The sequence below is a fragment of the Vicugna pacos genome, chromosome 28 (assembly GCF_048564905.1).
Source record: "Vicugna pacos chromosome 28, VicPac4, whole genome shotgun sequence".
NCBI classification, from domain to species: Eukaryota; Metazoa; Chordata; class Mammalia; order Artiodactyla; family Camelidae; genus Vicugna; species Vicugna pacos.
Genome location: NC_133014.1, coordinates 11,593,792 through 11,609,809, shown reverse-complemented (window position 1 = coordinate 11,609,809; position 16,018 = coordinate 11,593,792). Strand labels below are relative to the sequence as shown.

Here is a 16,018-nt window from a genome sequence, read left to right as displayed (position 1 = left end):
AGTCTCGGAGAAAGGTTAGCCGTTACTAGCTTTTCTCCTGGGACTTTGAATATTAACCTTGGCTGAGGTCCCGAGTGGGGAGGTGGTTAGTTCCCAGCACATCCCTGTGGTCTAACCGTGAGGGCTCAGGGACCCAGGGTGTCTGGCAGTCCTTGTTGAGATGTGTAAGAGCAAGCCGGCCCACGGAGCTCACCACTAAGTGGAGATAAGGAGTGATCATCCCAGGCAGCCATGGGCGTTTGAAACCGAGTTTTATGGTGAAGACGATTAAACACACAGGCAGCCCAGAGGCGACTGAAGGCGGTGAGAGTGAGCCGCGTGCTCACAGTGGTAGCTTGTCCTGAGCCCTCACCACATGGCAGGTATCATGCTGCGTGCTGGGCCTGCATTAAACGACGGTCATCGCTCGGTGTCCTCGGGGGGCTGGTTCCCGGACCCACTGCGAGTACCGCAGTCCACAGGTGCTCAGTCAGATCGCACAGTTGGCCCCCTGTGTCCGCGGTCGCACCCCTGCAGATGCGGCCGGCCTTGGATTACGTCGTGCTGTGGTACGTGCTTCGTGGGAAACCAGTCTGCCTCTAAGTGAGCCTTCTCCGCTCACATCTGCATTGTTCAAGGGTCAACTGTATCTAATCTCCAGCAGTCTCGAGGGTAGATACCATTACTGTTCTGTGTTACAGGCGCGAAAAAGGCACAGAGAGGGCAAGCCATGCTTTTTGTAAGTGGCAGAGCCTGAATATGAATTCAGGTGCTTCTCGCTCTAGAGCGATGCTGCTTAGGTGGGTTTTGTGGGAAGAGGTAAAGTTTGAGCAGGGCCCTGAAGGCCAGGTGGCAAGGGCAGGAGAGAACATTCCAGAGAGGGTGGATGGGAACCATGGGGACAATTCCAGGCAGGCGTGTGGGTGTATGTGGACAGGGCTCAGACGGGCTGGGGTGCCTAGGACTGGGTGAGTGGAATGTGATGGTGCCCAGTGAAGAGGGCACGGCCGAAGGGAAGAGGGGTGGGATTTTGGCAGCTTGAAAATGAACTTGATGGTGGTCTACTAACCTATGTTCTCCTGGTACACGTGGGCCACGGAGGGGTTAGTAAGAACCATGGCTTGCTGGGAGATTTCTGTGGGTGGAGCTGGGCACAGGCTGAGTCAGCTGTTCAGTGCTGTGAGGAGAGTGGTTTGGGCTGAGGTGGGCCTGGAACCAAACAGAAAAGGTCAAAATCTTCTAGGCCCTGGAGAGCTGCCATGGTGCCACCAGACCCTGGGGTTAGTGCAGGGTGGGGAGGAGCAACGCGGGCTGTGACTTTGTCTTTATAAAAGGATGGAAGCGAGAATGCCCCGCTAAAACTTGGTGGGATGTCGTGCCGTGCCGAGCAGCTTCTAACTGCACCTTGAACTGAATTTGTACCCTGAGGTTTTATACTGCTGCTTTAAAAACCCTTGTTTGAGGTTCCCTTATTGTCCACGCAGGGTGCCAGGAGTGACGAGAAATACGCAGCTTCCTTGATTTCAAATTTTGAAAGATGAATGAATCCATTTCCCTCTTGACTGCCTTTGGGGCTGGCACTGGAGCTTCCTAATACAGAGGGAGCGGGCGGGCCAGACAGGTGCTTTGTTGGGGTCACAGTGGGGCCATCTGAGATAAGCTCCAGTTCTGGATCATATCAGGTGTGTGCCACCTTTATAGCTCTCGGTTGGGTCTTCTGTGTCCTCTCAAACTGGCTATTTTTGCCACATTAGTATCGAGATGCACTGAATCAGTGTTTCTCAGCCTTTTCCCCATTATTGCTCACTCTCCGGTGAAATTTTAATTCCACGGCTACACTAAGTATCTGTTTCTGAACTTGGAGGTGAAGTTACTCATGTTGAGACTGCGTGCTGGCGGTGATGCCAGCGCGTCCACAGAGAAGCCCAGCGGGGAGTAAAGGGAGGGTGACGTTGTGGAGCTGGACACAGATGGCGTTCCTACGTTTGTTTCCTGGTGACCCTGGTGGCATAGCTTAGCCTCTTAGCGTCTCAGTTTCTGGGTGGGTTAAATCGGAACATCCGTACCTGGCTGTAGGGGCTGCTGGGATCTGAGGAGCCGTTGCGTGTTCAGGCTTAGCGCAGAGCCTGCCCTCTCAAGGCTCTAAATGGTTTTTGTCTCTTTCTTTCCCTCAACGCAGATCGACCTCGCCATCGACGGCGCCGATGAAGTAGATGCTGATCTCAATCTCATCAAGGGCGGGGGGTGAGTGGCGGGACTGTTCTGCAGAGTATTATCTGCCAGGCAACCCCTGGCAAGGCAGAGTGGAGCGCAGTGAATGCATGGCCGCTGTGATGTCTGTGACTTTGTCTTTCCGCCGGGACGCTGATAGCATATGGCCCTAGGGCCAGCCTGGCATTTCTGTCATTAGCAGCAACCTGCTGACCAGGAACCTGGGCCTCCTCAGTGAGATTATTCATCCCAGTGGATTCTCAGTGTCCACCCCTTCCGCTGATTCAGACTTTAAACACTGCACAGGCTGAACCAGGCATACCGCTGGGGCTACATTACTAGGTCTGTGGGCACCAGTGTGCGATCCTTGCTTTAGAGCTGCTCCTGCCTCCGTGAGCAGTTAGTGATGTGTGTATTCATTCATTCGGAAAACATTTATCGGGTGTTTCTTAAGTGTTGATCTGGGGTGGGGGTGTGGGTGTGGGATGGTTAGGGAACAGTGAGTTGAAGAGGGGGAAGCCCCGGGCTCCTGGTTCTCATGAGCAGGCAGACTGTGGAAAGACACAGAGTAAAATCTCACTGTACCCTCTCTCCACTTCATCACCCTGACTGTCAGATAGGGCAGGTTGTTCAAGGCTTGTCCTTCCTTCTCAAGTTATAGCGCCACGCCTCACGCCTCATGCTGTGCTCAGATGACTTCTCCCTAAGCACAGTCAGTGCTTCCTGGCAGATGCCTCTTAGACAGGGTTGTGCCCTGCCCCCCGGGAACCATTTCTCCCACATGCAGGCTCGTATTTCCATGGTCCATTTCCTGGAAGCGGTGTGTCTTAGCTCGGGCCTCCATAGCAAAATACATTAGACTTGGTGGCTTCAACAGAAACATTTATTTCTCACGGTTCTGGAAGCTGTAAGCTTGCAGATGATTTGCATGGTGGGGAGAGAGCAAGAGAGCTTTCTGGCATCTTCTTAAAAGGATACTAGTCCTATCAGACCAGCGCCCCATTTTTGTGACCTCATTGAACCATAATTACTTCCTTCTTCCAGAGACAGTCACACTGGGGGTTAGGACTTCAACAAGTGAATTTTTCGGGAGGGAGGACATAGTTCAGCCCATTGCAGGGTCTGATGGGGTTGGGGATGTTCCTTTAAAAATTAAAAACTAAATTTCTCTGTAAGTGCCAGAATTGAGTGGATTTTGGTTTCTTGGATCTGATCTTAGTTTCCCGATTCAGTTTTTGTCTAACTTACCCCTGTGTTAATTCTCCCCCATCCCAGAGGCTGCCTGACCCAGGAGAAAATTGTGGCTGGCAATGCCAGTCGCTTCATTGTGATTGCCGATTTCAGGTATGATGTTCGGTTTCTGAACTGTCCACCGAGGAGGTAGATCAGACCCCAGGCCTCACTTTATAGAGGAGAAGTAGAGAAATGGAGGGCCTGTCTGACTTTCTGTGGCTTGGGACAGTGTCTTGGAGGCTTATGTTCTGCTCTCGTGCTGAGGGTGGATACGGCTCTTTCACGTGTCCATTGGGAGGAGGAGGAAACAGCTCATCATCTTGTTAGCAGAGTGCATCCCGTTTACCGCCCATTTGCTCCAGGCGGTGAGTCCGCACCCTGCTTCCTCTGTGTCACGGGACTTGTGCCATGGGCAGTCTTTGACCAGGCTCTCTCATTCTCCTTCACGGAGTCTAGTAGAAGGCACTTGAGCCGAGCATATGAATTTGAAAACAAAATGTATTTACTTATGAATTGCTACAGCTGTATAATTATTATACCTGTATAACCACAAGCTGGTCATACTCAGTTTTAACACTTTTGTCATATTTTCTTCAAATGCTTTTCTTAAACGATGAAATAGCCAGTAGGTTTGCAGCCCTGTCCTCTCGTCCCCGCTCCCTTTGCTTGCCCTCTCGCCTTGCAGTTAGCCCCTGGCCTGAGCTGGGTGTGCACCTGCGCCGTCGCACTTGTGTACATTTGTTGCGTTTTTGACTTTCCAGGAAGGATTCAAAGAACCTCGGGGATCAGTGGCACAAGGGAATCCCCATCGAGGTCATCCCCATGGCCTATGTCCCCGTGAGCCGGGCCGTGACCCAGAAGTTCGGGGGCGTGATTGAACTTCGAATGGCTGTGAACAAGGCAGTAAGTGCTCAGGGAGGGGCGTTCCAGGTTCTCAGCGCAGGGTCCTCCTTCCTGCTTCCGCTAGTTCTTCTGTGTCTAGACTGGGCAGTCGGCTTCTGTTTGTTTATTTTTAATCCCCAAACTAACTGTGGTTACGGGCAGAACTACGTTAAAAAGTTTTGAACATAAAGAAAAGAAAGCAAATTAGCTGTAACTCTGCCCTGATGAATTTTTATTTTGTTGTGTTTTCCTCCTGGTGTTTTGTGATGACTTCTTCAAAATCATGGTTCTAATCCTAGTGGTTGTGCAGAGCCCTGACTCTGGCTCCCTGCGAAGCTGAAAGGCGGAGAGGGCATCACTGAGGTTCTCTCTCAGGGCTGGGGTTCCTCCACAGGGACCCAGCACCCGCCTTCGTGGGCTTCCTCCATGGGCTCCCACCCCTTCCCCAGCGTGCAGGGGAGTCCTCCTTTCCATGCTCTGGCCACATCTGTGGTCCTGAACACTTTCTAGTGCCCAACGCTATTGAGGAATTCTGGGTTTGTTTGTTTTTTTTAATTGAAGTATAGTCACTTTACACTGTTGTGTCAATTTCTGGTGTACAACATCATGTTTCAGTCATACATGAACATACATATGTTCGTTTTCATATTTTGCATTATAGGTTACTGCAGGATATTGAATAGAGTTCCCTGTGCTATGCAGAAGAAATGTGTTTTTTGTCTATTTTATATACAGTAGTTAGTATAAGGAATTCTGGATTAATGAACTACCCCCAGCCTGTTTGACCCCGTACCCCATCTCCGCCCCCGTCTTCGGGTGGACTGCCTTAGGGGAGCACTGTCTTGCTTTGCGTAGTGGTGGTTCTCAGTGTGATGCTGTGGGGATGCTGGCCGTGTTGGTGGTCTGTCCTGGTGCTGTAGTTCTTCACCCTAACAATAGCTAAGAATTGTTGAGTCCTCACTGTGAGCCCTTGCTGTGGTTTATGTATAGGCTGCCTCACAAAGTCCGTTTTATCGTCCCTTTTTTGCAATCGGGGAACCGGAGGCTGTCAGAGGCTTACGGCTTCTGTGAGACCTGTGCCTGTGCGGCTCCAGGACTCCAGCTCTGACTCCAGGTCCCTGCTTGTCACTGCTCCGTAGCCCTGCGTTCTGGGAAGCAGGCGGTGGGCGCGCTGGTCAGAGCAGGTTAATTGAGGTCCCTGTCTTTGGCTCTCACCCCCTCTTTCCTGTCCCTCTCTGCCCTCCTGTGTCTACATCCCCTGTAAATGCGGGACATTGCTTTCTAGGGCCCCGTGGTGACGGACAACGGGAATTTTATCCTGGACTGGAAGTTTGACCGGGTACACAAATGGAGTGAAGTGAACACAGCTATCAAAATGCTCCCAGGTAACGTGAGCGGCCTCTACCGAGCATAGATACCCGTGCCCTTCCTGACTGTCCCCGCCTCCGGCCACAGGAGGCACGATGGGTGGGGGCTTTGAAAAGACTTGGTTGGAAAGAAGGATTTCCTTTATACCACCTTTGGGGTTTCTAATATCGCACCTTTGCACTCCCACCTCCGCTCTCCCTCCCCTCTGAATGGCCCCTGCTCACCTCGCAGCTTTGTTGGTTGGCGTTCCACGACCCATTTCAGCTGGGATGGGTCTGGAGTGGCGGGGGCTTGGCTCGCCTTGAAATAAGCCCCCCCTCTGCAAAGAGCCTTTCCTCCCAGGAGTTTGGCTGCAGCCTCTGATTTGGGCGGGCTCTCTTAAGCGCTGGGGAGGAAGGACTCAGTTCCCCCATATTCATTAGGTACGTGCCGTGGGCAAGGTGCTGCCCCGTGTTATAGGGGATGCTCCCGTTGGTAGAACGGGGGATCTGCCTCGAGGAGAGTTGGTGTGAACCTGGGCAGAGCTGGGAGTGGCTGCGTAGAAGCTGTGCCCACCGAGAAGGTGGAGTGTGCTCGGTTCCGCTGGAGGAATAATACCGGGAGTGCAGAGCGGCTGCTTCTGGGCCGTGTGGGGGAGTTCCACGGAGGAGAGGTGGCTTCTGACCTGCTTCTTAGCACAGAGTAATCTGGCCATTGTGCTAAGTGTTTAAAATGTCTCGTTTGATTCTCCAGTTTGATGAGATAGTTGTAGAGGAGGACATGGCTTGAGGAAGATGAAACGATTTGCCCAAGGGCCGCAGCACCAAGATGGGGGCCCAGGTTATCTGCCTCTGGACCCTGAACCTTTAGTCCTTCTGTCCTCAAGAGCCAGGTCTAGGAGGGGTTGTGTGACACAAACGTTTGGAGCAGCGAGGAGCCTCTGCTGCAGCTGGGACCCGGGACCCGGGGCCCTGGGTGCAGGCTGGGAGGGCAGAGTAGAGGTGAGTCAGGAGCCAGGCCAAGGGTGGTATTGAGGGCTCGTACGAAGAAATTGGAAAGAGGCAGGTGTAAGAGAGCTCTGTTTCATGATACGGAGCGGCTGAGGTTCTGACTGGGAATATTCCATGACATGGAGAGTTCTTGGGCCTGAACTGGCTAATGGGAAAGGTAAGCAGACTGTAGTGACTAGGAGTGGAGTCTGGAGCAGACAGTCTGGGGGAGGATCTGAACCCTGTCAGTATGACCTTTGTGGCCTTAGTTAACGTCTCTGTGACTCAGTTTCTTCCTCTGTAGAGGAGGCTATTAGTACCTACCTCATAGGATTGTTAGGAGGATTAAATAAGTTAAAATGGTGTCCCAGCACACACGAGAGTGTTTGCTGAATGACTACATCCCTAAGAAGAAAGGATGCTATCTTCACCATAACCCACTGTGCTGGGTGAGATTCTAATTTACCCATGCTATTTGGGAATGAAATATATATATAAATGTATATTTTATATATATACATATATATATATATAAAACAAATATACATGATATAATACCTTTAGTCTTCCAACCTTTAGTCTACTGATTTAGTTGTCTATTGACAATCTTTTTCCCCAGATTTGCTAAGTAAAAAAGATGAGTCGCATTACACATATTCCCTCACTTAGTGCTATCTTTTTAGTGAAGAACTGAAGAACCAAGAAGGCAGGAGGATGAGAAACCTAGGGGTCACTGTTAGTGACAGGAGAATAGCCCCTAATGGTAACGCAGACAAAGCCCAGGGTGCGAGCAGGGAACGGCCCACCGGTCCCGACCCTGTCCTCCTGGAGGTGGATTTCTCGCAGTGCCCACTAGGTAGCTCTCTTGCACCTGCTCAGACCTTTTTTGCTTGTTGAGAGACACTGAGATGTCCTTCGTGAGCACGTTTCCCCTGTACTTGCTCTCCGCCTCAGGAAGTAGAAGCTTTGTCCTGGAGAAGTTCAGTTTTATTAGGAACTTAAAGTGAAGAAAATGAGAAAAGGGAGGCTAGATACTAAATCAGTTCAGCGCTGCAAGGATCATCGTCTCTCTTTTCTCACCCTCTTTGGTCTGTGGCAGTACTTGCTGCTGGACCAAGTCAGGGGAGGAGAAACAGAGCAGGCTTCCCTGTCTAGCCCTGTCGCCCTGCCCTGGCCCCATGGGTGTTCGTGGACACGAGGATGCTTAGAGGATAGCTGAACTGGTGCCTGGCTGGTCACGCCCCGGATGTTCCGTTGCTTCCACCCAGAACCAGAGCTGAGCCGCCTCTGCCCTTTCCACCAGCTTCGGGGTGGGAGGAGGGGTGGGTCAGTCCGTCCCAGCACCTCAGTAACCTGGAGAGAGGTTGCTCTAGATCAGACCTTGGACCGCTGCCACGCATCTCTGCTGGCTCTCTGAAGCCTTTTCTGAACGTGGTTTGACTTTCTCTTGGATCTGGTGGGAGCTGTCACCTGGTGGTAGAGTTTTTGGAAAGGACGGGGCTTGAGGGCCACTGTGCTTGTCTTTGGGGGGCTCGCAGTGGTGCCAGGGGCCTCCGGGTCTCAGCAGCTCTTCTCTGCCTGATGCCTTTTTATTGCCAATGGACGATTTTGTTTATGTGTTGGGGGCTGTCTTTGAAAGTTTTACTTTTGAATTTATGTGGTTCCACATTGCAAGAGTAAACCGTGAGACGTGTCTTCCTTCCACCGCTCCTGCGTGGAGGCACCCACCAAGATTGTGTCCTTCTTGAGTTTCTCCTTCATGAATGCAAACAGCCTCCCCCCTTCCCTTTTAGTCGAGTGGTAGCAACTGGATTCGTGTTTTGCTTCCTACTGTTTCCCATCTTGGAGATTATCACATTATGGTTCACAAAAGAGCTTCCTCATTTTTTTTTTAAACAACTACATGGCATTCCATTTTTATGGCTGTCATATTTATTTAACCAGATCCCACTAGCAGATATTTGTTTCCATTCCTTTGCTAGAAGGGAGTTACTAGATCAAAGGCTACATGTGTCCGACAGTTTTGCCAGATGGTGCAGAATTGCCCTCCACGGACGGCACCATGTTACCTACTTCTGCCAGCAGCGGATGCAGGTGCCGCTTCTCCCACAAGCTGGGTCCATCCAGCTTGTTTTTTCAGTAGTTGATCGGTATTATCTCATTTTAGTGGATGTGTCCATATGTAAATATTTCTGGTAGAGGTTGCTTACAACAGCGGTGGTTAACTCTCATCACTGAGTAGTGGACCATCGTATTTATGTGTGTGGAAAAAAATACTTATGTATCTGTTCTACTCTTGATGGACGTTTGGGTGTTTCTCCAGTTTTTAGCTATTAGTAAAAGTGTTGCTATGAACATTCTTACACCTCCTGTCTTTTGAGGACCATATACACGCCTAATAGTTGCTTATATAAAAGGGGTAAGGAGTAAAGTTGCTGAATCAACAGGTTTGAATACGTTCAGCTTTAGAAGAGGCACCAATAAACATTTGCCAAAGTGATTTTGCCATTTTGCTCCCTCGTCTCTGTGTGGGAGTGTCTTGTCACATTTCATTGTATTCATTCTGGTGAGTGTGTGGTGGTGTCTTGTTTTAATTTGCATTCCCCTTTGACTAGTTTGCCATTTTTTTAATGTTTGTTGGCCGTCTTGGATAACCTCTTGTAAAGTACCTTAAGTCTTTTGCCCACTTTTTCACTAGGTTGTCTGTCGTCGTATTGATTTGGAGGGTTTATGTGTTTTCATGCGGTATATGCATTGCAAGTGTCTTCCAGCACTCTGGGGGGAAAACTTCTAAGACTGAGAGAGTGATTGAGAGTCGCTAGGAGTTGGAGTAATTAGAGTGCTCATGGAGGGCCGCTCTGGAAAGATGACTTGTCATCTGATATCTGAAGGGCAGAGACGACCCAGCCCCTTGAAGTACTCAAAGATCGTTGTGGAATTCAAAGAGAATAGCATGAGCAAAGGCCCTGAGGCAGGGAGAAGCTTGGCACATTTGAGTACAGAGAGAAAGCCCAGATGGCAGGCGAGAAGGAATTCAAGAAGTGAAAATGATCAGCATCTCTTTTCGTTGTCACGCGTGAGAGAAGGTGCTATTTGTCACCTGTCCAGTGCTGCTCATGGTGGTTGCCCCGCTGGCCCCGTGGCCCCCGTCCCCTCCTTGCCCTGGGAAGCTGAAACATAATGCTTCTTTCCGCCCTGGGCCCTGCAGGCGTGGTGGACACGGGCCTGTTCATCAACATGGCCGAGAGAGTCTACTTCGGGATGCAGGACGGCTCGGTGAACATGAGGGAGAAGCCTTTCTGACCCGACCCTGCAGGAGCGGCGTGTGTTCATCTCGAGTCCCCGGCCCGCGGCCGAGGCGGACACGCCTCTCCAGGAGCCTTTGCCTTAATGTATCTGTGCCAGGCGGACAGCTTGGCAGGGCGGGGGGTGAGGGGCTTACTTCCAGTCTTCTGAAGTATTGTTATTAAATGTCTTTTTACAAAGAGAAATATAAACATATATATTTTTACTATTAAAAATACTCAGCTTTTTTTATGAAGTAGAACTTGATTTCATGTTTTATATGAAATATTTACCAAAAATAAAAAGAGAAGAGGACTGACTTTTAAACTTTTAACTGAGCCTGCTGGTTAAGCTTCTGAATATTGGGTTTGCCGAGAAATGTAAATCGCAGCTTTTCTTTAAACTAGTGAAATGAAGGGCCCGGCCAGCAGTAGTTCCCTGATGCCTTACTGGAAACTTCGACGTATGTTTACTTTTCTACCACACTGTTTTGGTTTTAGTTTTTGTTGTGATCACGCACAATGTATATTTATGTGTTTTAAGATGTGATTTACATAAGTCTGCTGATTGTAGCAACGTGGTATGTAGTGACTCAGAATGTGTAAATTTTCAGGGGGGAAATGTGGGGGCTCTTTTGCTGAGATCAAGGGGTTCATTCAGACCCCTGTGGTTGGAAGCAATTGGCCAGAGTTCCTTGCCAGTACTGCCAAAGCACTGCTGTGAAGCACCTGTAAATGACTGTCTTGTTTGTTAATGTTTTTTGTTGTTGTTGTTCCTTTATTATTACTTGCATGGTCTGGCATCAGAAGTTGTTACCTCTTTATATTGTCTGAGGGTTGAAATAAAACAGTATGGTGCCGTTTTGACTCTTTGTCTTTACTGTACAATTTGTGTTAGTTTTGCAGTAAAGCAGGAATCGATTTTGCTCACCCAGTTTATGTTGGATCTTTGATAAGAGGTGGAATTCACTCAAGAAATCTTGAGCCAAACAGTAGGTAAGTATTTCCTTTATTTCTGAGAGACCTTGATGTCAGTTTTACTCCATAGACCTTTGTCAAACAAGAAATTGATTTTCTTTATGAATAGAGGATAACACAGCTGAACAAAAGTCACAGATTATACTAGTCATACCTTTAGTCTTGGGAGCTGACAGGTGGTAAAATGAGTAACATGCCTTTCCTCTGTTCTCCCAGCCTGTGGTCGTCACAGCGTGCCTGGTGAGCGCCTAGTGAACCGTCCAGATAGCCTCATAGAGGGGACGGGAAAGGCCGCGATCGGCTCAGTGATGATTCTAGATGGGGCCTGGGCCTCCATCCTGTTGTAAAGGTGTTTGTGCTGAGTGTCCTGATACCCCCCGTGCTGACTTTGCACGGTACTTGGACAGTCATTTCACTCGCCTGGCCCTCTGTTTTGAAGCTTGGATTATAGCCACCAAACTTACCGGCATCTAAATTCCTGCTAAATCAAGCTGCAGAATTAAATTTGACCAGCCAGAACTGAGCAGTGAAGAGGCTTGCTTTTCTTTGCTGAATTCCTTCCCTTTTACTCTCAAGGGGCTCTTTAAACATGAGCTGCCTCACACATTGTTGGCACACCTGTTAGGAGCGCTTTCTTTTTCTTCAAGCCTATTTTCATCTGGATGATAGGAAATTTTTGCACAAAGTGGGCACCAGATCTTAGCTGAGAAAACTTGATAGAACTGACTTTGAAATGATCTTTTAAGCTTGTGTGGCATGGATTAAATTCAAGGGTACAAATAAACAGCCATATCCACCTGGGTTTCCGAGAAGCACCTGCACACGGCCCCGTACACGTCAGTGCTCAGCGGGTTTCATGGGCGTTCACACCTGTGACCCAACTGCAGTTCCCCTGCGTTAACGTGAGGTTTTCCTTCTCTTGAAGAAAACAAAACATCTGCTAGGCTGTAGACACACACAGCAGTTGGTTCTAGACGTAAACTTTGCTTAGAGTTTCTTCAATAAAATTGTTAGTAAATGTGATCTCATTGGATGGAAACAATTTGCAGGCTCATGATCAATCTGAGGGGCACAGGGCAAGGTGCAAGTGTGATGTTTGGGAAAAGTTTGTAACCAAGTTGAGCTGCTACATTTCTGGGACGCATCAACGGGGGAAAAACACATGGATTTGAATCAGAACATTCAATTTTGATTTCAGCTAGAGCTTATAAAGTTTTTTCTTTATTGAAGTATAGTCAGTGTGCAATGTTAATTTCTAGCATACAGCATTAATTTATACATGTATATATTCCTTTTCATATTCTTTTTCATTATAGGCCATTACAACATTGAATGTAGTTCCCTGTGCTGTACAGTAGGACCTGGTTATTCATTTTATTTATAGTGATTAGTATCTACAGATCCTGAACTCCCAATTTATCCCTTCTCACTCCCTTTCCCCCTAGTAACCATGTTTGTTTTCCATGTCTGTGAGTCTATCTCTGTTTTGTAAATAAGTTCATTTGTGGGCTCTTTTTTTTTAAGATTCCACATATAAGTGACATCATATGGTATTTGTCTTTTTCTTTCTGGCTCATTTCACTTAGAATGATGATCTCCAGGTCCATCCATGTTGCTGCAAATGGCATTATTCTTTTTTATGGCTGAATAGTATTCACGTGTGTGTGTGTGTGTACAGCACAATTTCTTTATCCAGTCCTGGACATTTAGATTGCTTCCATGTCTTGGCTGTTGTAAATAGTCCTGCTATGAACACTGGGGTGCATGTGTCTTTTCGAATTACAGCTTCTTCCCAGCGCATGCCCAGGAGTGGGACTGCTGGATCACAGGGTGAGTCTATTTTTAGTTCTCATAAAGTTGTGATACTCTCCAATCATCAAGCTTTTTCTGAGTCCCTATCATGTGCCAATTCTTAGAGGGGATTAGTGGCAGGGAGGTGTGGGGGACAGAGGCAAGTAAGACACTGCCTGTGTTCTGGATGCTTCCAGCCTGTTGGTTAAGGCAGGCAGGTTGATGGAATTGTCAGCACCTTGGGGAAGAGGGGCCATGAGGTGGCAAAAGTGGTTATCAGGTGGCTGGAGACGGAGCCCTACCTGCCATCACTTACTGCGTGCCGGGGGCTGTCCTGGGCCTTGGGCCTGTCACCTCGCAGCAACTTTATAGCGTTTGTTCCCTTAATTTGTGGAGTGAGAAACAGGTTCAGTTTAAGTAACTTGTTCAGATCATACCCAGGAAAGCAGGCCAGACTGCTCTGGCTCATGATTCCAGGTGGCTGCAGGGCTCTGAAGTGTTTGGGTTCCTTTGTTGTATCCATCATTTGTAACTTAAATCACAAGTAATCTGTAATTTGTTAAGTACTGAAGTTAGTGAAAGGTTTAGTATGTGTACGTGTGTACGTGCACAGGCTCGGGGAACCCTGTGATAATGATTAGGTGATGCTTTTCCATGAGCTTTCTTTAGTGGGAGAAAGGAGCCGGCCGGTGCCCGACCCGGGCTTGGCCGGGGAAGGCCCTCTGTGGGGATCATCCTTGCTGCCACCATTGATCTTCCCCCTCCCGTACCCCCTTCCTTTCTGTCCCCAGGCCGGGGGTTACTGCACAGTGGCGACCACGGGCTCTGCTACCTGGGGAAGGACTTATGGCTGAGGATGGTTAGTTCCCTGTAGCCAAAGATGCTTCAGAACACACAGCTGGACAAAGTTGGTTTTGTTGACCCATCGAATGAAGGGAGTCACGTGCCCTGGAGGGTCTCAGTCCGAGGGTGTTCGGATTTAGAGGATTTAGGCTTTTGGGGATTGGAGGGAGGGCTCAAGGAAGCGGGGCCTTCTTCTGGATTCGATGTTGTCAGAAAGCAGGAGAACCTTGTGATCAGGCACCTTGATGTTCACGGAGAAGAACGGAGTGAGGCTAAAGGCTGGGATCCATAAAGAAGCGGTGGTCACTGGGCCTCGGGGTCGGGGGGCACGTGGGTCCTCTTTGGGGTTTGGATGATGTCTGTGTTTTGTCTGTGTTTTATGGAGACATAAGTCAGGGAGTCATCTGATGTTTGTCATCACAGCTGCAAAGTGGCCTTGTCTGATGGTGTCCTGGGAAGTTGTTGAGGACCCACAGGAGAACACTGCAGCCTTGCCGTGGGTGCCAGGCCAGCTCAGAGCTACCCAGGCCAGGCCGCCAGTCTCCGCTGCCAGGGGCTGCGTGTCTGTCTCAGGGTGCGCTGACCCCAGGATCCGAGGGCCTGGATGTTCTGTGACCAAGTCTTCCCTTCTGTTTGATTAACAGGCACTGAGCACTTCCTGTGTCCTGAGCCTGGGGGGGGAGGGGACAGGCCACAGACACCCCGTGCTGTGGCTCCAGCCTTCAGAGGCTTCCTTGGCGCCATGACTGTGCCTCAGGCCTTTCTTCTCAAATGCCTGACTTCGCTCACTTCCTGTCCGGATTTAGGGCTGCGCCAGCCTTCACTCTCCACTGCCCCAGCCGTCAGAGGATGCTTGTGACCTGGGCTCAGTGCCTTTGCCTTTTTAGTCACCGGGCTGTATTGCAGGACAGCAAAACTCTGCAATATAGCCTCACATTCAAATGTGCCCGAGTTGATTTATGCAGACAGACATCTGTAATGATGCTCTGGGACGGATGGAGGTGTGGTGGTTAGCGTGGGCGGTGGGGAGGGGTGGAACTCAGAGGGGGAGGGAAAGGGAAGGTCTTCCCTGGAAAGGCCACCCCAGGGTTCTGTGGACAGTGCCTTCTGCAGACTGGGTGAATCAAGTGAATTCAGCATTGAAACCCCATTCTCTTGTCCGACCACTGAGAACATCTCTGCTCAGCCGCGAGGTGGGAGAGGAGCAGCCTTTCCGGGGATGGAAGCCCCGGCTGCCTGCATCTCTGTCGGCCTCAGCCCCTGAATGTCTCTGTGATGACAGAGGGAGTTCCCAGGTTCAAGGGCATTCCAGCCTGAGCTTCAAACCGAGTTGTGCTCATCCTCATTTTATTTCAGAAGCTGTGGGTCTCCAGTCCCTGATGAGTTCAGTTCAGATCAGAACCCTGATCCGAGTTTAGTTCTGCTTGGCCCCTGTTCCTGGGCCAGCCCTGCTGCCTTCTGTTTGTCTGCGGACCCGAGAGAAGCCGTCACGAGGTGGCAGCCCACAGGGAGCACAGGCGTGGTCGAGAACAGCGCTGCCCAGGGGGAAAGTGAGCCGGATTTGTAATTGTGACTGTCCTGGTAGCCACACTACAGAGGTAAAAAAACAACAACAAAAGCAAAAAACAGAAACTAACAAAAAACTCGGACAAATAAATTTTAATAAGGCATTTAACCCAACAAATCTAAAATTTTTTTTTACCTATAATCAATATTTTACTTTTGTTTTGTACTAATTCTTCAAAATGTCGTGAATATTTAACTTCAGTACATCTCATTTTGGACTAACTACTTTTTTTTAAGATTGTATTTTTTTGTTGTTGTTGTTTAGGAGTTTTGCATTATTTTTATTTAAAAAAAATTTAATGGAGATACTGGGGATTGAACTCAGGACCTCATGCACGTTCAGCACGTGCTCTACCACTGAGCTATGCCCTCCCCACCAAAAGAGCCACATTTCCAGCGCTCAATAGCCACACGTGGTGAGTGGTCACAGGACTGGGAGATGCGGCTCTAGAAGTGAATGGGGACTTTGGTGGTGTCCTTGTTCTGGCTTCTTAAAGGCCCCTTTGATTTCTGGGAGCAAGCCTCGGTTCTCTTGTGGCCCTTGGTGGTTCTGAGAGCCCACAGAGAGCTGAGTCAAAGGGAAGGCTCCCCACTGGGGTCCACTCAGTTGCCCCAGTTTGAACTGAGACTTTTGTGCCTCCAGCAGATGACCTTTTTGACCTTATACGTGACCTTCACTCCAGAAAAGAGAACACCTTTCAGCTTCTAAGTTAAATGATTATTTTAGTTGAGATGTACTGTTTTTTTCTGAGAGAGGTAAGGAAGATGGAGAGAGTAACCTTGGTTTGGAATTCCGTTCTTCCACTCATTACCTCTGGACAGGTTCCCCTGTAAGCCTGAATTTCCTCTGTGTATAACATGAGTATAAAAATGTACCTTTTAGGGTTATTTTGAGGATGAAATGACTAGTTCATG

The 16,018-nt window shown here is 49.1% G+C and overlaps 1 protein-coding gene across 3 annotated transcripts in view; it reads left to right on the top strand.

Moving 5' to 3' along the window:
- The window catches only part of RPIA (ribose 5-phosphate isomerase A), a 31,646-nt gene extending 16,217 nt beyond the window's left edge, over positions 1–15,429 (top strand). For 2 of the 3 annotated variants that reach the window (XM_072951500.1, XM_006203819.3), the window contains 5 exons: positions 2,159–2,223; positions 3,466–3,534; positions 4,185–4,326; positions 5,591–5,690; positions 9,850–10,792. In XM_072951500.1, coding sequence (XP_072807601.1) covers positions 2,159–2,223; positions 3,466–3,534; positions 4,185–4,326; positions 5,591–5,690; positions 9,850–9,944 — 471 coding nt within the window. In that variant the 3' untranslated portion in view covers positions 9,945–10,792. Of the gene's footprint in view, positions 1–2,158; positions 2,224–3,465; positions 3,535–4,184; positions 4,327–5,590; positions 5,691–9,849; positions 10,793–14,893 lie in introns of those variants that run through there. The other variant, XM_072951499.1, reaches the window with a different exon arrangement.
- Positions 15,430–16,018: the final 589 nt, after the last annotated feature.